We start from the raw sequence: 23,885 nt of genomic DNA, 5'->3' as shown, positions 1-23,885 counted from the left end.
CTAAATAAAGGTTGATGAAGTCATTTTGAGACGATTTTAAAAGACTTAAATATGGTGGTTTCAGACAACAGCAGATAACCAGCAGTGACCAAATAATTGATTAAAAAAACGTATCAGTTTGCTCAATTATAAGCGTCTGAGGCTCGGCTTGTCCTCTAATTAGATTGCTGGAAAGACACAACAGAAAATTGAACGTCCCATTATTGTTGCTTTTCTGACATAATCATCACGATTCTTCTGTGAACTGCTGGTGATCGGATTTCAGACAACAAAAGACTTGATTTAAAAAAAAAAAAGACAAGACAGAAGAAGACAATTTAAAGGGGCTTAAACACAGTCTTCCGTCGCTGAATGCTGACAGTAGCCTACAGTAAAATAACAAACCATGCCCACAATCGTTTTACACTTCATCTCTACACAACGCTGTCGATTAGGGCTGGGAATCTTTGGGTGTCTCACGATTTGATTTTTGATTCTTGGAGTCACGATTCGATTGAGAATCTATTTTTGATTCAAAATGATTCTGGATCCATGATTCAAAGTCTGTTTTTGAATGAGTACATACTTCAGGATCTGCTCCAGTCATCTGTGAGACTGGCTGAATAAAAATGCAGCAAACTTCTGAACACTTTTTTTTAATTGCTGACATTTTGTTGCAGGAACATTGCAGACGTATTTGTGCAGTTCAGACAGTGCTCTCTCTTTAGCTCGTGGCAGAACAACACAACAAGGCATGTACTTTTTGATGATACTGACCATCAACATAAATGAGTTTATATGATTTTAAAAGAAATGGCATGGTAAAAGTGAAGAGGTATCGAACATTTTGACAACCTTAGCTCAGTCTGGATTAAGGAATCCTTGTTTTTCTCTTATTGTTCCTGTTGAGTGAAAGACAAAACTCTTTCAGCGCTGCTCAACGATGCTTTGACAAAAACATTGTGTTGTGTGTTTGTGCCATAAACAGCTTTTGTCTGTTGGTTAGCAACACTTAATACAGCTGTGTGGGAGCGCTGAAGCCCAGCGGTTATATTGGGCTATAGTCCTCATCACAGCGGCTGTGGGTTCAAATCCGACCTCGGCCCTTTGCTGCATGTCACTCTCTCATCCCAGCGTTTCCTGTCTCTCTTCAGCTGTCCTGTCTAATAAAGGCAAAAAGGCCCAACAAATAAAGTAAAGCCGTGCGTCACATAAAACCTGCATGGAAATCTTAACTCCCTTTAATCCAAACCAAAACTGATCATATTTACTCTATAAACAAGGAAACTTTTATAATCTCATTTTCTGTGGGAGCCTATTCATGACTTTTGTTGAGAAATATTACATTTCCAAACTAAGACAATTTACTGTATCAAGACTTCTAACACACCAGTTTTCTTTTCCTGATGTGATTTTTCTGGCTCAGCAAAAAAAGATAGGAGTTAGTCTATTCTAAAGTGCAAACTTTGACATTTCCGCCCGGGCAGAGTAAGCTGAGATCTGAAGTAAATGAAGGGATTTCAATTCATTACTGACCACAGCCTGGCCCTGGGCCCCTTACTGAAGATATACGACTAATATTCCTGTTTTAATCCGCTGTTCTTTGACTACTGGAAGCCAAGACACAAAAGAACAACATCTGCATGTTCACTCAAACTTCCTCTTTTGACTGACAAACACAGCAGCGGCAGCAGAGGAGCAGGAACAGCAAGAAGAAGACGACGTGGGCATGAAGCAGCACTATGAGCTATAATCTAAATCCATCCACTTTATAGGTTAGAAAAGGACAAAACAACGATCCACAAGATGGAGTCTTTACATCACATTTAGTCATACCAACAGCCCCAAACACAAAGATATTCTCAGTTTACAAAGATTATTTGAAGAAGCTAAAAAAAACAGAGAATCGTTGACACTTTTGCTTAAAAAATCCAAAAGCAACTCATTTCTGAGTCAACTTCTTGACGATTTATTTTCTCTCGGTTGTCTAATTGATTATTAAGCTAACAGTTTCAGCTGGAAGTTCTCCCAGCATGCACTTGAGGAGAGGCAGGGTAGACTTTGGATGGATCAGCAGTGTAGGAAATTCTTCTGACACATTTACGTCTTTGCAAATGATTTCTTTAAAAGGCACAAACCAGCCGAGCCAGGTCAGACAACATCAAGGACCTCACGCTTTAAGACAACAGCGCTAACCGGTGCTAAGATAGCTTGTAAGGTGAGCGCTGATGACATAGTGTGTATGAAGGAGAAAGTTAAAGTAGTCTCTCTCTCTCTGTCCTCAGCTGTGTTTGTGTATTTACTGTACATGCACATATCTCACCAAAGGCAGAGTATAAATCAACCAGGTTTTTTTTTCTAAAACTAATCCATTGGCTTTTGTATTACCATAGTGATTACGTCTTTAGGGGAAACGCACGTGTTAACACACACACACACACACACACACACACACACACACACACATACACTAATCCTAGCTGTGGGGGTAATAGATTTTAAACACATTTCCCCAGCAGGGATACCCCCTCAAACACAAAGCTGTCCCCTGAACCTGTCCCTCTGTCCTCATCTTTCTTCCACCAGTGTGAAATAAAGAAACACACACACACACACACACACACACACACACACACACACACACACACACACACACACACACACACACACACACACACACACACACACACACACACACACTCACACACACACACACACACACACACACACACACACACACACACACACACACACAGGTTTTCCTCCAGCTCAAATATAAATAAATCCGTACTTAGAGAATTGGAATAAACGCAGAAATGTGAAGTCTAGAGAGTCTCAGTATGTGAAGCCAAACAAAGCTATTCTCACACAGATCATATTTTCACTGTCAAACAGACGGTGGTTCTCAACTGGTAGGTCGGGACCCAAAAGTGGGTCGCAGAGCTGTTTTCAGAGGTCCATATGAAGCCATTTTGAAGTGTGCGTTTTGTCCTGTCTTTGTCTTTGTTCTGTCACACGTTGTGTACCGCCTGATGTCCAGAGCGCACAGTTTAACATTAAATAAATCTGATTGGTTAAAGAATATTAGAGATTAGAGTCGAAGAGGTTGGCGGAGGGTCCTGAGGTGAGACCAGTTGAGAACCACTGATTGTAACAGTCCCGATCTTCATCAACAGTTCACGCCTCTTTATGGACGTTTATTAATGTTTGCTGCAGACTGCACGATTTACTAAAGACAGCAAGATACAGACAGAGTTCAGTTTCATGCAAAGTCCATGAAAAGTGGTTGAACCAAACTCAGAGTTTTCATGCCGACAACAAATTGTAGCAACGAAGAATGCAGTTAAAGGACAATATTATCAAACATACTCAATTAAAGGAGCAATCTGCTGAATTACAGACCAGGGTGACTGCGTTTTTATTTTAGTAGCTTTACTGTGTAGGGTTGATGTGAAGAAAGAATTTTAAACTTAAAGGATACAAATAAAAGTGAAACGATATCACTTCCTATTTGGTTACCCAGGCAACAAACAAATAAGTCCTATAGGCACCCGATAATGGCTAAATTCTTAAATTACCAAAAATTGCTGGCAAACTCCTGCATACATTCAATTCAGACAGAACTCTCAATCTCTCTATTTTGCACTTGGCAGCTATTGGTTGACTTAAAGATACTAAATACTACAGATCGTCAAAATAGCGGAGATTGTACTGTTTCAAACTCGTGTTGAAATGTTTTAAAGGATGGAAGATTTGACACATTGTGACTGTGCAGGGAAAAGCTGCTTTAAAGGGCCCTGCAGTGAGTTTACACATGCCACAGCTCTAGAAAAGATGGGAGTTTGGTTTCTAGAAACACATCATTGGGACATTCATGAAACGGTTTTGTACGTTGAAAAATGAATTGGCTTCCCCGTGTGTGAGCCTGTTGATGGAATTGGATGGGATTAGATGCTGAGTTGTCACAATACCAGAATTTTGAACTTAGATTAAATTTTTGTAAAAAATGAAGCGGTATTGAAAGCTGTTTAGTTACCACAGCAACGAAATTTGAAGTCTGAGGCACCCAGTACTGGGTCATTTCTTGTTTGACGAAAACTGCAAGCGAACTCTCTACACTGTCTTAACCTTCGACCCTGCACGTACTCAGGAGCTAAGGTTTGTCAAAGTTTTCTATACATTAATACCAAGTGTTTTTAAAAATCCATTGTAATAATCAATGGTATCGAAAACCAACAAATCATAATTTATATTTTCAACCCAAAACTGCTGCAAGTGAAAGAGAGAGAGCAGCATGTGGTCCTTTATAAAGCACAGGGCGGCGTACACTCCCATTTCTCAAGTCCTTTTGATTTATCATAAAGAAGCAAACGTTATGTTGTATACGTCTTAAAGAGACACTCAGAGCAGAAGAGGTGACACTGTCTGAATGGCACAAATATATATCAATATACCGTCTGTACTTATATAAATAAGTCAGGTCCATTTTTTTTTATATTTAATGCCTTGGCCCCAAATCCCAGTTTGTCTAACGGGGGTTTCAATGACTGCAGATTCTGATAACCAACACACTCTGCCCCTGCTGGTACCTATAGTGTTTGTTTTTGTTTTGACATTTACATCTTTTTTTTTTTTTTAAGTTGATGTTGGATTGCGGTTGGAAAAGGGGGGGTCGGGTCGGGCTATGCAATGTAGTAAAGATCTTGAGTTGGGATATTAAGTTTGGCTCACCTGCATGCTCTTGAGCTTAACTTCTCCATCCTCGTGTAAACGATTGTCACGATACCGGATTCTTCTACATGATTCATTTTCATGGAAACAAAATTAGAAGTCCATCCAATACTGTAATGTCTTGTTTTTAACTACAAATAGACGCATTTAAATTGCACAAATACGTTGGCAACGTATTGGTTTTGAAATATTGCTGTTGTCTTTGTGTCATTTAAATGCTGCTCTGTCTCTCTCTTTGCTTCTGTTGTTGTTTAAAAAAAAAGTCAGATGATCTGAAGTTCTTTGTATGTTTGTTTGATAAAGTGAAAGTTTGGTACTTTTCAATGCTATTGCTCATTAAAATGACGGTTATTGAAACATTTTGAGAGCCCTACCGGTGTAATGATCTTACTTTTATTTAAAAAATCCACTGATTTTTTTACGTAATCTACTTTCTGCGAGTTCACTGAAAACCCTGACCCCTTAATGTCCCAGCACTGTGTCCTGCGAGGCCGAGAGGAAGCACATATTCAGATATTCCTCAAAGCTTGAAGCAGCCCGCTGACCTACATGAGCCAAATTCAAGTCCTCCACACACTCTCTGAGGATGTTTTGTGTCGTTGTGTCAGAGCATTATTGCATCCCCCCCCTCTCTTTATTATAATGTCCTGAAACCTCTCTGTGAATAAAAGACACAGTTTTTGCCGGGTCGTTTATAGAAACCAACGTCCTGCTCTGCACAGGTATCTGCAGAGAAGGCTCTCTCTCTCTCCCCCCCCTCCCTCTCTCTCCCCTCTTTCTCAGATAAGAGTAAATGAAATGGTTCCTTTCACCTCTCCTATCTGGGCCGGGGCATGAAATACGCCTTGCCTTGTAAAGAGATGGGGAGGAATGACTTGTGACCTACAAAAACCTCCAGATAACTATTTATTCACTTATCTGTGTATTTACTGTTGGCATTAGGCGTTCACACTCTCACCATTCTTGGCGACGATTTATGGGGATTATATGTTTGAAATTTATTTTTCCTAGCCTATAAATACTGATGGGCACAAATGCAATGACTTACAAATTCTATAAAGGCATTTGTTTATCGCAAACGGTGGCATAATTCTCTGAACATGTTGCACGAGTTGCATTTTAAAGACTTGATGTTATTTTTGATCTTGCAGGTTTTTATCACCATAACATGGAAATGCCCTTTAAATGGAGTTGCACTTGGGGAGGAATCTATCCAATTTCTTGCGTAAAGACGGCTTAACATTTTTTTTTTTTTTTGGAAGCGGAGAAGAATTCAGGGGAAACGTTTCCTCACAGCTGTGTGAGTTCAGGGACAGAGGTCCAGTAATTCATCACACTGACCAAACAAATTAACCACTTGCTCCTAGAAATTCAATCAGTGTTAACTCAGGGAGGTTTTGTTGCAAATGACATTCAAAGATTTTGCCAAATTCAGGGTAAAAAAAAACAAAAAACAGAAGCTACAGTCTCCAGAGGCAGACGGGAAAGTGTTGGCAGAAGCAGCAGCTTCATTTTTTTTATCCTGGAGACACAGAATCAGTGAGGGGACAGAGAGACAGACAGCCAGGGGAGCAGGGGTCATTATGCATCCCTGTTGTATTTTATTTATTTACCTTTAAAAGGAGCTGACTTAAGAGCCCTGCCTGCACCTCCTTAAATGTTTGATTGATTCACTGTTTCCAGGAGGAAAAAAATACAGAGATAAAGCAGAGTATATTCAAGCTCCCCCATCCAGAAAATGAGGTCCATTAGGACTCTGTGTCTCTCTCTTTTCCTGCAACATCTCTCTATGTCTCTCTCCCTCTGTCTCTCCTCATCTCTCATCTGCCTCGTCACGGCCTGACGACTCAAAAATAAAGCGAAAGAAGAAAACAAAACGCCACCGGTTCTTCTCTCTTGAAGAAGGTGGGGGAAAGAAAAAGAAAGGGGAAGTAGAAATGACTTTTGGCTGAAAACCTGTTGGCGAGAATACAGATGAAGCACATTTCCTGAGCAAACAGTGAAGAGATGTGAGAGATGTGCCAGGCAGGGAGGCGTTTTGGACTATAGAGTGTTATTTTTCTCTCAGAGGGAGAGTCATTACATTTTGAAGGGGAAGTGTGACTCAATCTAATCATTGAACTTTTAAAAATCTAAATTGGCATCTTATATTCAAACCCTATTCATCCCTTACATTTTTCTTTTGCTTTTTTGCAACATGTGGTGTAGATAAAGTTTGGCTGAAATAAGTAGGTTATTTCTGGTCCACAGAAAACGTGGTTTTAGTTACTTTTATTTATTTTTACAGCTGATTGTGGTTTTTTTACCATTCATATCCCCCCCCCTCACTCTTTCTGCTATCAGTCCATCACTAAGGTAGCCTGCCACCGCCTGCTTTATATTCAATCTGCCGCCATTACCATCACAATGCATGATTATGAAATTCAGCTCATTATCATCACAATTATCTGCTATACATTTTTAAAACATCTCTGCTAGGCCCAGGCTACATAATGTGTTGCTAATGGTAGAAAAAACGAGCTGCCAAGTTAGCAAAGTTAAATAGCCACATAGCCTACAAAGCTGAATGCACCAAATATTAAAAGACACAACGAGTTGAACATTTCAATCCCAAATAAAGCAAACCTTTATTCTTTTGTTTATACAGGCTTAAAAAAACGCGCAAAAATAAGCGTTAGACAGCAGCTCCATTAGCGCAGACGCACGTTACGCAGTTTTTATTTTACTAAGGAATAACCATTAAAATCCTTTAAATCAAATAACTCTCAATCACAACTAAACTACAAATGCTAAAGAGGTCGTGAGCCTTTATATGCATTTATGAAATGCACACACACACACACACGCACACACGCACACACACGCACACACACCAAAAAGCACATCATCTACTTTTTTTACGCGTCACAGTCGATTCCTTGCTTCCTACCTCATCTCCCTCATTCCCTATTTATCTCTCTCTCTTTCTTTATCTTTGTCCCCCTTCTCTCTCTCTCTCTCTCTCTCTTTCCTCTTTCTCTCTCTCTCTTTCCCTCTATAGATCTCTCTCCCCCCTCTCTCGCTTTCTGACATTTTGAGTTGTAATCGTTTTAAAGCGTCTCCGGGCTCTGACATATATAACTTTAGCTGCGCTGTTTCCGGCAGCAGCGCGGATCATTGACTTTGGTCAACCGGCATGAAAGAAGAGGAAACGGGATTCGTTCTAGTTTATTCCCTGTTTTTAAGTGCGTGCATGTGTGTGTGTCTCTGTGTGTGTGTGTGTGTGTGTGTGTGTTTTATTCCAAGAGGAAAACGCACCGTGGGAACCTGTGTCAGTCACAGAGGACGAGTATTCAGCGGGACTAAATTGCAGTAAAATAAAGACTAAAGGCCTAATTCATATTCTATTACACGCTTTTTTTCAGAGGCAACGTATTACGTAAACGACGCGTCATGTGGCACTCTGAAATATATTTTTTCGTTTAACAAAGTAGTCTACTTTCAAAATAAATGTGAAGGCTTGCTGGAAAAAGTTCTTAATTGAATTATTTCCTGATATTTTAGGCCTCAATAACGGACATTTTTGTGGTTGACAAATCAGTGATTCTTACTCCACCCCATGTTGTTTGGATTTTTTTTTTTTATTAGGCTAACTTTAAAAGGGGTTTCTCTTATAGTTCATGTTGTAATTATTATTATTTTGCAGCTGTCATTGATAAGAGCACTCATTCAGTCTGTGTTACATGTATTATATGTGAAGGGAGGTTTCTCTGAAGGGGAAAGTGGACTGAAGACACAAAGCACGGCCTGCCATGTCACAGCTGACTGAACAAGTGTCCCTCCATTCAAAGAGCACCTTGCACTGCTGATGTGTCCTTGAGCAAAGAGTCTGAAGCAGCCTGACCTGCAGCAGAGTCTCACCTTGTTGTTGTTCTCACCATAAGACCTGTGTGTGTCCGTCTAACCTGCTTATATGAGCAGAAACACTGATAGTGTTTGTGGATCAAGTTCAGCTTTTAGTCATGCTTTGTTACCCCTATGTTCCCCCCCCCTCCCCTCCCCTCCCCTCCCCTCCCCCTTATATCTCTGACCCCTGCACCTTCTCTTTCGTTCAACCAAGGAAATACAACAAACCGTGTTGCACCAGACACCAACAATCACAACAAACTGAAGGCTTGCACAAAAACAACAACACGTTGAACATTTAAAAAAAAATCACTACAGCTTAATGTTCAAATTGTGCACCTGTTTGATAAAATCCAAGACGTTCAAAAAGAATGAAATAAAACTAAACAGCAAACCAATTTCACAAACGATGGAGCATGATTTTAAATATACAGCATATATATGTAGGCTTAATGATTTTTTTTTTTGCATGCATCCACATGTAAAGCCCCGAAAACATCCAGATCTTCAGATTTAATTAAGTCTGGAAACCTAGTTTATTTAACGTAAAAATAAATAATGCTATAGGAAGAGGTTAATAACTTTTGAAGCAGATTTCTTAAGTTCCGCTAAGACTGTTTCGAGCTTTTATGATTCTAATGAATTAAGGTAAATCAATTAAATATCAAAAAGCAAGCAGCTGCTCCAATTTAAAAATAGCACTTCACGACTAGACTTCTTAATGAGCCTTTCAATCTTTTAAGAAAATAAATATGCAGACTTAGACTCGATGCTTTTTTTATATATTTTTTTTCTGCTGTGTTGTAGCTGGAAATGTTCCGCTGTTGTTCCTGTATCTGCACACAGAGTTGATAATGTGGGGGTTGTTTCAGTTCAGAGCAGATGGACTCATGCAGATAGGGGAACTATAAACGTGTAAACTTACTGTGCATGGCAGCAAACGGGTCGTGTTTACAGTGAATCTCCATCTCAAAAGTAGGGCTGGAGGCCCCTGAAAGTCACGATATGAGGGGTCCAAAAAATTAAAAGAAATTAAAAACCTATACCGGACGCCCCGTTTCAGAGGGACACTTCACTAACAGACCGTGAGCTCCCAATAAAAACGGAAATCAGAGCCAGTTCCTTTAAAAGAGAAGCTCTTTTTTTTTCCTGGCACAATAAATATCTAAATAAAAAAAGCGATGATTGACTTTGAATAAAAATTATTCAAATATATTTTACCAATGTAAAAAAAAAATTGGGTGTTTCAGGTAGAAGGGAAGAAAGCAATGGCGTCAAAAATGTGAAATCAGAGACGGGCTCCCTCCTCATGGAGACGGGACACCACACCGGGGCTCTGCTGGCGTCCCCAAAACCAGAGGAGGGAAACGACTGGCACAGCGCTCATTCCTTCAGCTTATCGTCTACACCGGGTCCCCTCAGTCCAACCGAAACTCATTCAAACTTTCGCCCCAAAAAAAATAATAATTAAAAATCAAGAGGTAAAAAAAAAAAAAAAAGAAGTGACCTCCCTCCTTTTCTCTTCTTCTCGGTCCGCTGGCCGTGACCCCTGAACTGCGACTTCACCGGTGGGGGCTGAACCTCCCCCCCCCCTCCTTTCAGTAAGTTAAAATAAATGTAAAAAAAAAAAAAAAAAAAAGAAAGAAATAGACGAAAAAAAGTCAAAAAATTAAAATAATCTTTACAAATCCACTGATTTTTTTCTTCCAGATTCTCTCCTGCACATTTCTTCCTGTCCTCGGCTGCTGGTTTCACATTAACACTTGGTAATCTCCATCAAAACAGCGCGTGAGAGCGGAGGAGAGCTCACATCTTGAAGTCACATATCCACCGTGCCATAAAACAAAAAACAATATCTAAGAATAAATGGACTACAGGAAGGACAGCTAGAGAGCAAGACAAACTCTGTGATTATGAGTGGAGGCTGGGATGCGAGTTGTTTGTTTTTTTTCTGTTTGTATGCAGAAAAGGTAAGTATTGGTCCCACTGCTTCTCTTGCCCCCTCTGTGTGGACCCGGACTCGCTGCTGGACTCCCGGGTTAAGATGTCTGACTTTTGAGACTCGTTCCTTCGCAGCTGGAAAATAAAACAGTCCTGTCCGAAATGAAAATATAGTTTTCTCTGCACTCGTGCCAAAAAAGGCGCCAAAAGGTTGTGATGTAAAGAAGTAAATATACACGCTTCTTGAAACGCACAGAGATAGACTTCCTGCGCCCAGCGTCCACGGCGGCGCACGCGGCGTTTCAGGACCAGCTCTCGTGCGGACAGCGCTCGCGCTCCCAACCCCCTGGAACCCTAACCTACACGCGCCGGCCAGCTGCCCGTCACTCTCAGCAAGGCCAGCCAATCACAACGCGAGCGCGGCCTACACGTCATCGCCAACCCCCAGATAGAATCGTGAAGAGGAGCGTTCTGATTGGCTGGCGCGAATCCCGTGGGCCAATGACGCCCCGCATGTATTGTCCGTCGACCAATGGGGAGGCGAGGCGAGGCTACGCAGGGCTTGGGGAGTAAGACGATGGTATGTGTAATTTCAATTAACGAAGTAAGAAACTTAATGCCTTTATACCCGTTTGCGCTCAATTTATTCATGTCAATATTAAAAGGCTAATTAATTGAGTATTACTTAAATGAGGATTAGTTGCAGCAAGGCTGAAAAAGCGAGGGAACTCAAACATTTGAAAAAAAAAAAAAGGATTTAAAAAGAGAAAAGGTTAAAAAACAAAAGAACACCTAACCATAAAAAGATTTTAACATTTCAGGGAATCACATTTTGTCCATATTTCATTGAAAAACCGGAAACTTTCGACTCCTTTAAACATGTTTGTGGGCCCACAAGAATGAGGGCTGTCAAGTAGGCTATTATGAAAACAATTGCCCCTGTGTAATTTCCGGCCTTCTACACGATGTTATAAATCTTTAGCTTTGGGGAGAATCGAGGAAAGTAAGCATATGAAACATGCATTCCCACTCATTACCTAATTGATTGCGGATCCAAACGGACGTGTTTTTTTTTTAATGAAATGCAATTGGCGAGCTCCGCATTTAAACTGTATGGAGAGAGAGGGATTCATTACATGCTCGTCCCACCTGATTTCAGAGGGCATATCTGAGCTTCGCCCCCGTAATATTAAACACACAAATAGCCTAAAGCATGAGCCAAATTAAAAAGTGTTATTTCCCTTCTTCCTTTTTCAAGACATTTAATCATTTCAGATCCACGCTGTTTATACAGCGCGCATAAAACACGTGGATTACACACATTAAAGGCCATTATCTAACATGTTTTGCTGTTAAAACCAGTAGGTTACATCATTAGAGATATTAGACTATACCTAACACAACGTTAGGGGCAGAAGGTAAACACAGAGACACAGAAAAGACGGACAATTACAACAACAACAACAACTTTAACCTTATTCTTAACTTTATCCTCAAAAGACTTACATGTTTGATATACCTCAAGGCTATGCATCTGATCCTGTAAAGGTCAATGTATAATATTACAGAGTACGTTTCCTTTCTTTTTTTTTTATTCCCGCTTTGATTTATTGGTTTCTTGACTCCTGTCAGAAACGACCAAACTAATAAACTGGACGGCTCTCTGACGCGCAGGTCGTCCTCATTAAAACGAAACACTATTCTTCTTTATTTTTTTATATTGTCCACAGTGGATTTTGAGAGAGCTTATTTTGGACTTTATCGAAGGTTTCTTTTGGTGGAACTGAAATCATCCACGAGGGGGCGTTAGACTTTGGGCCGTGTGCCTGTAAGCGTGCACGCTGATAAACACACGCGCAAATACATACATACAGACATACAGTATGTGTACTATCAACACACTTTAACTTAGGGAGTTTTCAAAGCAGTCAGTGAGCCAATAAACTGACCTGAATATAAAAGCAGCAGTCAGGCCTGCATGGCAGCACTACACACTTCATGATATCTCTGTGGCAGAGATTTCAGCTACTAATAAACTCGTGTTTTTTTTTCCTTTTTAGCACAATATGATTTCATGAATCTGCATTGATCCCTGCTGCTCTTTAATCCACTGGCATTGAGGAACACCTTGAAACATTCACACTAATCCTCATTCATATTTCACATCTGTTTCCTGAGTATTCATAAATTAGGCCCTCAAACAAATCTGACACACAACGAGCTTCATTGATTTGTTTTTTCTCTCTCTCCACGTATAATAAGACTCATTTAAAATAGACCATCTAGTGTGTGGTCTTAGTTCCTACAGAAGACCTTATATTCACATGAAATGAAAGCAGGGAAACTGGGGATGTGCGAACAATAGCAAAAAAACTGGCACTCCTAAGATAAAAAGAAAAACTCTAAGTGGAATATCTAAGGATATTTGATATTATCATATGCATGTTACAATCTTTATTAGTTTTACATTTTAATGTCGAGTGTTTTTGCATTTTTCCTTCTCCAGATAAACAATAAATTAATAGTTTTGCATTCATAGAGCAGAGTATCCAATTTGACTCTTTGGTGTCTCCAGTTATAGGAAGACGGACAAAACATAAAGAGATCATTTTTGGTTACTTTTTGTTAAAAAAAATTCTTCTTCAGTTGTGCTCGTTCTCCCTCCACACCCCCAGAGTCTGTTTTTATTTATTGAGATTTAGACACCAGCGCCTTTCTTCGCCACAGAAGTCAATTGCAGTCGTCGCCCTTGTCTCTCCGATTTGCAAATTAAATACATAAGCAATTAAAAAATCCAAACACAATCAATCATGTATACAAATTGTTGTTGCTTTAGGGTTGAAATTTTGGAGGAAACTTCCATCAGGGTAGGACGACTTTAATCCGGGGGTCCAAAACCATTACCATATTTCATTACCTTGGAAATGGGAGGATGAGAGGGAGGGGGGGGGGGGGGGGGGCTGATGGGGGGGAGTAGAAGGGGGTGCGTTTACTTTTTTAAACATTAGTAAGAATGTGGTGGAGTTGTGATAATCATTTGGAGGCAAATTGGAGGCATCGCTGTTGTCTAAGTGCTCACTCTTCCTCTCCCTTCCCTCCATCCACCATGAAAAAAGCTTCGGCTGTTTTGCTTTTTTTGCTCGGGAGCCTCGAAACGGAAAAGCAATGAAAAATTAATAGCGCATGTTAACTCCACCAGCTCGTTTATTACACGCCCGCTGACTGTAAACATAATGAGAAAGCTGCCGTATCTCTTCTTAAGTTTGCACTTGCTTATAAAATATAAAAGTCATAAATAGTGTTAAATAAAATATATGGACTGAGCGGAGTGAGCCGTGCTAGACTTCCCGAAGCAGGCCAATCAGCACACTCGCTGCGTCTCCTTCTCACAGGCCCGATCAAATGGATCAATTTGTAATCATTTGTATCGATGATAGTGCGTAAAAGAACCAGTCTGTCATGTGTCAAGGGGGGGAGCACGAGGCCCTGCTGGTCTTAGCTTCAGACCTGTCCTTGTGCTGTAATGGGGCACTTCAGGTCAAAACGAAAGTAGGCTATATGCCATGTGAGGTCATCTCTCTCCTTCTTTCTCCCCTCCCTCCCCTCTTACTCTCCTCACCCCCCCCTCTCTCCGCCGTCTGACGCAACACCAGAAAGCGCATTTGGCCTATAAATTACACAGACTGTAATGTCTGATTAGTCCGCAACGACTTTGGGAAAAATCAAAATTACGTATAAAAAAAATGTATAATTATTCAGGTCCTAATTGTCTGGAGGTGTGGGGAAACTCTTGATTGAGGATGACACGTAAGGTGGAAATCGGTGCTCCTCAGTGAGAATCAGACCTCAATACCACCATTGCATCCAAATTTGGGAACATTTTTTGTCTTTGATGGGGGGGAGGGGGGATCTTAAAATTATAAGACCTTCAAATGTAAAAGATGCAAGCAAAACAATAACAAATTCTTGAAAAATGCCTTTGCCCTTCTTTTATTCAAAAATAATAATTTACCATCAGCCCCACCGCCCACATCTTGCCAAACACAGACCGAAATGGCGGCTCCGCTTATTGGTAAAGAATCGGCCTTTGCGCACTTTTACGCACGACCAACCTGCAGGGCGGGAAGAAAGGGGCTCTCATTGGATTCACGTTCATTCTAACTGAGTCTCCTTTGTACCCCGAGCACGTTTCTTAAAGTGAGAGTAAAATAGAGAGGCTGTAGGTGAAGGCCTTTGGGCCCTGAAGACTTTACACGCCAACAGGGGAGGGCCTCCTTTAAACTCTGATTTCCTCTGCGGTTAAAAGGTTATTATCCAATTGCTACAAATCCCAAAGCATTCATCGTTTATCAGGGGTAAGGCCCACTCCACAAAAGACTGCAAAGAGGGCATGATTTGTCTTAGGCTTTCTCTGATGACCAATTTACATAGAAGGCCGGGCACAAGCTAATGTATTTTAACTATGGGACGACGTGTTAGGCTCCAACACGACTCCTAAAACAAATACTGTGCAGGTTAATATGAAAAATAATGCAGTGTTTCCATTGAAGAAAAACTGTATTTAACATCTTCTTTGCATGCATAACCATAGTCTCAGTGCCAGGCAATCAAGAGGAATCATCAGTACTTCAACGAAACACAATGCTCTTCCTCAGAGGATCACCTGCCCACCGCTTCTTAATGACAAACGACGTTTTATCAATGCAGACGCAGCGGGCAGCAATATGAAATGATGTGATACCCATCGGGTGCCATAACAAGGTCGATGGCCTGATCCATTGCTGTACCAGACCCCGCTGGTTTATGAATAGGCCTAGAGCAGATGAACCTGTTGAATAAAAGCCATGCACATAGGCAAGGAAAGAGTCAAACGCAGACTCATTCAGAGAGTGATTTTGGTCTGAATCATCCTGCAGCTTCAACTTGAAAGAAAGAAACACAGCTTTCATTGTTCGTCACTTTGGTTCTCGTAAAACATCTCAGAAAAACACAGCAACACATTGCATGCTCCAACACATCTGTGCGTTATTCTCTACGCAATAAAAAAAACACACACATCCACAGTCTTGCAGGTATCCAAAAGTGTCTTAAATCATGAATGCAAATCTAATATGTAATCCCCTCTCAGGCAGAGATGATACCAACTCACACCCATAAATTAGGCCACATACATTGGCATAAAAAAGAACAATCTGAAACAGCATAAATATACCAGGAAAACTATAAAACTATCCAATCAAATTTTCTCCTAAGAGAGAGAAAAAAAAACTTGTAGAGACAAAGTTCTAGCTAATTATCCTGACTTCATCACTGGCCCACAAAAAGTCATAAAGCCTCAACCTTGGATAAACACAAAGTGATTAAAAAAGTTCACTTTCAAAGTTAAGACTCCAGTTTGTCCTATTTCCACTAACTAGGACTACTTCAGAAAACTTTGTTAAAAGTTTAAGTAAATCATGACATCACCAACATTTCTCAAAAAAAGCATTTCCAATCTCTTTTATCTGCCAACAAACTTCCACAACTTTTATTTAAAAGTTTTACATTAGCAACAAATATATATTTTTTTAAAACAGCGTAAATTTAAAAAAACAACACAAAACCTGTTGACATATAGGAAATATGAATTCAACTCTACATATAATTGGAATTAAGCTGAACCGGTGCGACCCTACCTGCTCTCCCCAGCCGCAGCGAAGGACTCTTGGGCCCCTGATCCATGTTGCCCGGTTAGAACAGGGGGAGGCGATAACGGGAAGAAAAAAAAAAAAAAGGAAAAGAACAAAAACTTTTTCCGGTGTCTACCTCTCCCTCTCTTCCCCTCTCTCTCTCTCTCTCTCTCCCCCTCTTTCTCTCTCACTCCCTGGCACAGTTTTCCTCTCCCCCCTTTTCCCCCCTTTCGTCCTACAGTACTTTTTGGGGCGACTTGTAGGCTGAAATAATTCGACCCTTCCGCTCCCTCTTGCACACCCTGCAAGTGTTCAGTCAGCTGCAACTAAACGCTTTAGGTGGAAAAAAGGCTTCGGGGGGAAGCGTGAAATGATCACGCCGAGTAAAAAGAGCCGCTCTCGCAATGTGCGCTCATGTCCTGTCCCCTTTTTCCTCCCTGCACGAGCTCACACACACAAATTCATACACGTGCACACGCTTGCGCACGGCTAATGCTGACATACACACATCATGCATCTCCACCCTTCCCTGCAGGGCCGCGCCTCCCTCACTCGCATCTGTTACCAAGTTCCACTTTACTAAACTTTCCCGCCCCCGCCCAACTCTCCCCCTTCTCTCTCTCTCGCTATCTCCCCCCCTCTACCCTTCTTTTATGTTTGACTCATTTCCTGTGGGACACAAGACAGAAATATAAGCAGGTAATGTTCAATCCTATGCGTAATGCCAGAGTAGTTTTGTAGTTTTGCTTAAAACAAGAGAAAGTTGCTTCTTAATATCTCATGTGTCTTTTCAGCATCTTCCAAGAGAGCCTTTAAAAGGACTTTCTCCAAACATCTCTCCTCCTTTGCCAGTATACACCTGTTACGCACGGCGCACTTCACGCATTACGCACGGAGACGGTGGAGCAGGTGCAGTACTCTGAGCTACAACTTCACCTTCACCGCTCTGCTGTTGGAGAGTGAAGTCTTCCTCCTCCTCCTGCCCCTTACTGGGTGTAAAGTGTTTGTGACAAAACGGATAGTTCCGGTGCTCGCCTCTCATTGTTCGCAGCAGACACACACCTGTGAACGCACAAACTTTCATTTCAATATTAATTTGCCAACTGAAAATTTCCACTCATACTGATACTCGCCGCTTTGTTCACTTCTCATCGAGAACTATAGTTATCTGGCGGAACAATGACAGTGGAGATTTCCTGAACATGTGTCTCGCTTTGGCTCTTCCGTTTTATTAAAGGAGACAAACATTCAAGAGGGAGAGTTTTAAAGTCGTTTAGATCAACTGAGGGGTCATCTTGGTTAGAATATCTGCTTTAGGACGACTTTGTGGCCCACCATAACCCAATACAAAAAAACCTTAAAAAACAATTTCAAAAAACAATTCCCTCTTCTGTTCAATCTTTCATTTATGAAATGATCTCAGTGCTCAAACCAATACTGATAACAAATACATTAAACACGGGTCTAAAAATAAAAGCTGGCATCAAAAGAGAAGTGAAAGACAAATGAGCAGAGGACGTTGACTATACTAAAAACTTCAGTAGATCAGAAAAAAATAAATACAGTTTTAGTGAAAGGTTGAGACAAATATGGCACCAGTGCCATACTTCAGCTTAAAGACTATAGCCTAAAGCAAGATGGAAGCATGGGCTTTATTTCCAAATAAATAGATAAATAAATACATGTTTTCCCTCAATTCACTGTCACAAATAAAGGCAAGGCAACATTATGTGTAGGCTTAAAGGAAAATAAAAAAAAACTCGTTTCGTGTAGAGTCTTGACATTTAGACCATTTCCCTTCACCGTCTGTCATCTTTCTGTCACTGAAAACAAATGAAAGATATATTTTTTAAATTCCCTCTTGGCCAGACCAAACACTCACCAGAGCAACGAGGATATCTAACAGTCAATGTGTCTCTTTATTCGGTTTAAAACTTAACCCTCTTTCTCTTTCCACTCTGCCCTCCAGACAGCTGCAGGTCTCAGGGTTCACGCGGAACAAAGCGCGAGACAGCGCCGCGCGCTGCAACACTACGACCCTGACCTCCGGCTCGCGCCCACAACATCAAAACATAAATAGGCTGCTAATGTTTCTGTGAGGAGGCGGAGGTTCAACAGGGTACTTAAAGCCAAGAAATAGTCCACTTTACATCTGTTACAGACCAACAATGACTGTCATCAGGGGAACAGTCCTCCATGTTTGAATTTAGAGCACTTTGGGATGTACATGTCAACGATATGTTAGCATGAAGTGATAAGCCTCCTCCACGGAAACAAATGTGTTAACATGTTATTCTTTTAACAGAAAATTATTAGATAAAAAAAACCCTAGCTTACCACTTTTACAGTCATATTTAGGATATTAGCCCACTTTTAAAAGTTTATTCACTAAAGACAACTGATGAGATTTTTTTTAAAAAGCCAAGCTTTCAATAAATTAAACATTTACTATAGATAACAGACTATAGACTCAGTCTTCACTCTCTTACACACATAGAGGGAATACATTGTGTCTTGTCTTTATCCTTTTAGGCCCAAAAGTTGATTCTGTATTCACAGCCATGGCTGCATTCATTTATTTCCTAAAGGTGTAAAGACAGACTTTGTAAGAATGCATTATTTTAAGAAACACATTATTATATCACACAAATTTTAATTTTGGTAATTTGTCCAGAAATACAGTAAGGTACAAGAAGGGCAAGAACATTTTTAATTTAACTTTTTAATTTAGTCATTTTAAACAATTTGAAGAAAATATTCCTATTTAAAATTATTTTTTCTTGTTATTATTTTCACAGGATATGACAAATGCAAAGACAGATGTGGGAACATCATATTTGCAATGCTCTTAATAAAGTTACTTACTCAGGAAAATTAGATAATTATGTTTTTACATTTGTTGTTTTAGAAAAAATGTAAAATAAAAAAAAAGAAGATAAATATAACATTTTCTACAATATCTTATGGGTACTAGGCTATTTTATATTAATAAATTCGAGAGACAATATGCCATATAATATTTAGAAAGTGTGAAAAGCCCTACATTCATTAATCAACATATGGTATTAGTATGATATGGTCATATGATATTATTCTATTAAGCTACTCTTTGATTTGTCACCTAAGGCTGTCGCTCCGTATTTGGTTTGCCTTCAAAGAATTCGCCATAGTTTCGATATTAATCACTGCTTGTTTGTTTTTCACCCGGCGTGCTAATGAATGTAATTAATGTGAGGGGGAGGTCGTCGTTGGATCGGTGACCCGCGCTCTGACCGAGCGGAACCGGAGAGAATCGCATTAAAGCGCGAGAGAGAAGAACTAAAGGGACGATTGGAAACAATAAGTAAACACGTAAACACAGGAGGAGACGCTCTGTGTCTCTCTGGGACTTCACTCTTTGACCATGACAGTTTAGATTAGAGCTAAAGGAGACTGTGTAAAGGAGGCCTGGCACCAATGCACGTGTGAGAGAGGAATCTTTATGAATAAAGTTTTCTTTAGTGCCCCCCCCCCCCCAAAAAAAAAAACAGAAAAAACTTAAGGCAAATATATTCTGAGCCTTTTCACAATGTAAACATACTTCTTTACAAGTTACAGTCCTATCTTCAAAAGTGTAATCTCCTGTTTAACATCAAAGTACTCATTCAGAAGTTCCTTTCCCTGTTATATGTTACTTCTTAGACTGTTACAGTATTGGACGCAGGCTTCAACATGTCATCAGTAATAAGAAAAGTTGCCATGGAGTTGCTCACATTTTTGTAATTCTGTTCAGTGAAATCTATCATAATGTTTTTTTTAACCTACAACAATCACCTCTCCATAAATGACCACACCATCGGACATATGCAGAGGAGAAAGAAAATGCAAATGTTCCCTCCAAAATCTTGGTGGGAATAAACACCTTAAAGATAAGAAAGTCAAGTCAAGTAAAAGTACCACGTAAATAAGTAAAATACACATTAGCAGTCTGTCCTTAGCGACACTCACTAACAGTCCTTGCTCCATCAATGATCTAATTTTTATTAGTTTATAACCATAATACTTTACCTCAAAGCAAACATTTACAGATTTATACACACATTTTACAACAAAAGTTAGTTTTAGATACATTTATTGTTATATAAAATATAGATTTTATGTTATAAACAGGGCTAATCTGTCAAAATGTGCAGATATCAGCTTAAATGAATGAAGGGATACCATGCGTATTAGCTGTGCTTACAAACTTCACTACTGTTTCCCTCTCAATATCAAGTATTAAATTATCACTTTAAAAAGACGGATGTTTTGCTAAAGAATTAGTCACATTGTTGTTTGAATGAATTCTGTTTTGTCGCTCGTGTCTGGTGCTACCCTGTCTGATCATACTCTGATTCTTTATTTGAAGCACTGTGTTCATGTTGTTTTATAAAATGTGTGGATAAATCCTTAATGCCTACCAAGAAGGGGTCTGCATGGCTGGAATAATGTTTCTTCGGTCGTTAATGGGGCCGTTTTAGATCCGACTTTGTGACACATTTTGTACACTACGACAAAGTAACCTACACTGATTTAATTTAAGAGCAACTTGCCTCTGTTGTTTTCTGCTTCTCCATTTCATTCCTCACAACACAGAGCTGCGATGCTGCTTGAGCTCACCTCTGTATCCCTGGGATTTAATTCCGGGTGGCACTTCACTGTGGTGACACAGGGTCCCTTTTTTTTTTTTTTTTTTTTTTTTACCGCCATGGTTCCTGGGTGTTGCTGTGACTATGAAGCCAAGAAGAAGGGGGCTTAAGGGCTGCAGGGCGGATTGAGAAATGCGACACATTATTTGTCCATGAAACATTATGTGACACAACATGACACCAGGCCATTTGTATGTAAAGGTAAACATTTCAGCGTGACCATTGGACAAGAGAGGACAAGGCTCCTGTCAATGTGGTTTTATACTCACAGCTGAGAAAGAGGTGTTGTGGCATCGTGCGGCCGCAGAGTGTGTGTGCGTGTGGGACTTTGTGAGTGTGTATGTGTGTGAGTGTATAGAGCTTCTGTTCACAAATTTAATCCCCATAGGCACAAGTCACTTGGTCCGGTCTCAAAAGGTGTTGTCAGGCTTGTTCTCTTGCTCTTGGTCTTTTCCTGCTGAAAGCACAGACAGACTGTTGATCACAGAGCTTCACAAAAAGGTGCTTTTAGAGTGTGTGCGTATATACGTGTGTGTGTGTGTGTGTGTGTGTGTGTGTGTGTGTGTGTGTGTGTATAGGTGGATTGATCTATTAGCTTTTCATTTAAAAATTGTGATTGTCAGACTGTCTTAGCAGGGCCAAACAGAAGCAATGTTGAGCACCAATTTCTATAGCAACAAAAAAGGATCAACAAGGAAGCGCCCTGGTTTCCTCAAACTTTGTCACAATTCTTCTTTTGTTTTTTTCGACATTTGACCACAAAAAACTAAAAGCCCCTATCACATGTGAACACGGCGGTACCAAAGGCTGACTTAAGAGTTATGTTCTCTCGGAAAATGTTTTATGTAAGGTGAAGGCTTAGCCGATACGAGGACATTTCTAACTACAACCGATGAGCCATAACATTAACACCATGGCAACTAAATGCAACACATCTACAATAAATTCTACTTTAATGTAGCGTCTACATTGTCAGTTTTTGTTGCCATGTTCAGAAAGGTGATATTCCTCTTTATATTTATCATTAACTGGAGTGCATTGGATTTAAAGTGTTCCTACATTTTGCCTACTGCATTGACAAAAATGAAGGGATCAAAATCTAAAGATTAGTATTAAGCTTTTAAACAGCAAGGCCACAGTTTTTATTGCGCTGTATTACAATCAATGAGCAAGCTAATCTAAGGGAACTATTAGAGTTGATAGCTATTTGTATTGATGTGATACAGTTAACAACAACTTACGCTTTCTGAATGGATTTGTCAAATAAAGCCCGAAATAATGATATGGATCAAATCGTGATAGAGAAGTGCCCTAAGCTTGACTGAATGTCTTCTTTTTTTTTTTTTTTTTTACCATTTATCTCCTACGCCTTATATGAAGCATTTTAAAGCCTTTGTTGTCCACTTCACAAGAGAGAAAAAGCTAAATGTTTGTGTAAAAAGGAGAATTCTTTATTTTATTTTTTACCTTGCGCAATTTGTGACACCTCAAGTATTTTTTGGGATCTCTTGAAGGAGTGAAAGAAACGTAATTTTCCTCTTTATTTTACAGATATATAATTTTTTAAAGGCAAAAATCTTCAATAAATGACAAATATAAAAAGATGGAGCCTGTTAATCCTGCTGCTTTCCCTGCGATGCATTATGAGCCCTTGACAAAGCTCGAGGTGTCAAAGGTGCTGTCGATTCTACAGGCCGAGCAATAATACCAGTATAGCAGTACGACTGGGAAAGCAAAGGAATATTCTGTTACCTGGCTGAGAATTTTAGGTTTTGCTCCTGTCATAAGTCCTCACTCCCCTCCGGCTGTGTCTGATCATTTGTTTTTTTTTCCTGCGTGTGAGCCACGCTGCTGATTACTACATGCTCTACTTGGCATATTAACTCCAGAATCCACTGAATCCCTCTAATACACCGCCAGTCTCTTATCCTGCTCAGCTATTTGATGCTGTGATATCCATCTAAATGAACAAAAACACAACACCTACAGTATGTTAATGTGATTGAAAAGTGATAAAACAAAGTCTAGTGTGTTGCAGTGATAGAAAAACTCTGCTACGGGGGTTGCTGTACTTGCAGTGTTTGTGTGGGAGACTCCAGCACAGAGGGCCCCATATGGGTGATGCATGGGAGCCATTTTTGTTCAGAAGCGCTGATCCAGGGCGATTCTTTTTTTTTTTTTTTTTTTTTAGATGGAATTCCTCCTGCCTGGCTGCTTTGATACAGGCTGGCTGGTTGTATTTACATACATACAGTAACAAGGAAGCTTGCAGCTGCAGCAGAAAAGGAAGCAGATTTGTTTTCAGCAGAGCTCACAGGACTGAAACAAGCTGATGCAACCAGTTACTGCTCCAATCTACATCGGAGTGTTCCCAGACAACTAATAAATTATTTCTAAGGCAACCACTGACTGGTGTTTTCTTCTTTTTCATGAATTTGCTGACCATTTTCTTTTCAATTAAATAATTGCTTGGCCTACAGAAATGCCCTTCACAGGTTCTTATAGTCTCACATGTCAAAGAAAACTATAAAATATAATGAAACCAGAGGTTTTTTGATATTCCAGCTTTTAAGATAAGAGAACTTTCTGTCGCCACAAAAATAGATCAATTACTTAATTTTTCTAAAATTGCACCGCTTATCTATCAAACTACTGCACATGGTCGCCCATTTTTACAAGATGCACTTCAACACGTTCGGTGAAATCCTCTCCCGAGTGTCTCATCACACAGACAAAATCCAAGAAAAGCACAGAGTTCAGGACACAGTTGGGTCATTTTTAGCCTTTAAACGACTACTTTTGTACATAAGTAACCATCAGTTTCCAAATATTGCCAATGCACCACACTAACGGGGAAAAATCCTGTTTTGATAAACCTCTCCATTGTAGGAGTCGGCCGCAGCGTCTGGCACAAAATGAAAGTAAGAGCCTCCATAGCACATACAAACAGCATCAAATGAGAGCAATGACATGCTTCTTTTAACTCCTTCTCCTCAATAAAGATCATTCATCA

The 23,885-nt window shown here is 40.0% G+C and overlaps 1 protein-coding gene across 2 annotated transcripts in view; it reads right to left on the bottom strand.

The window, feature by feature from the left end:
• Positions 1–16,670, bottom strand: part of pax5 (paired box 5) — a 61,985-nt gene extending 45,315 nt beyond the window's left edge. The window contains exon 1 of one of the 2 annotated variants that reach the window (XM_020641865.3): positions 16,212–16,670. In XM_020641865.3, the coding sequence (XP_020497521.1) occupies positions 16,212–16,257 (46 nt within the window). In that variant the 5' untranslated portion in view covers positions 16,258–16,670. Of the gene's footprint in view, positions 1–9,520; positions 10,842–16,211 lie in introns of those variants that run through there. The other variant, XM_065958872.1, reaches the window with a different exon arrangement.
• Between the last annotated feature and the right edge of the window lie 7,215 nt (positions 16,671–23,885).

Source organism: Labrus bergylta, chromosome 1 (genome assembly GCF_963930695.1).
Source record: "Labrus bergylta chromosome 1, fLabBer1.1, whole genome shotgun sequence".
NCBI classification, from domain to species: domain Eukaryota; kingdom Metazoa; phylum Chordata; class Actinopteri; order Labriformes; family Labridae; genus Labrus; species Labrus bergylta.
This window is presented reverse-complemented; position numbering and strand designations above follow the sequence as displayed.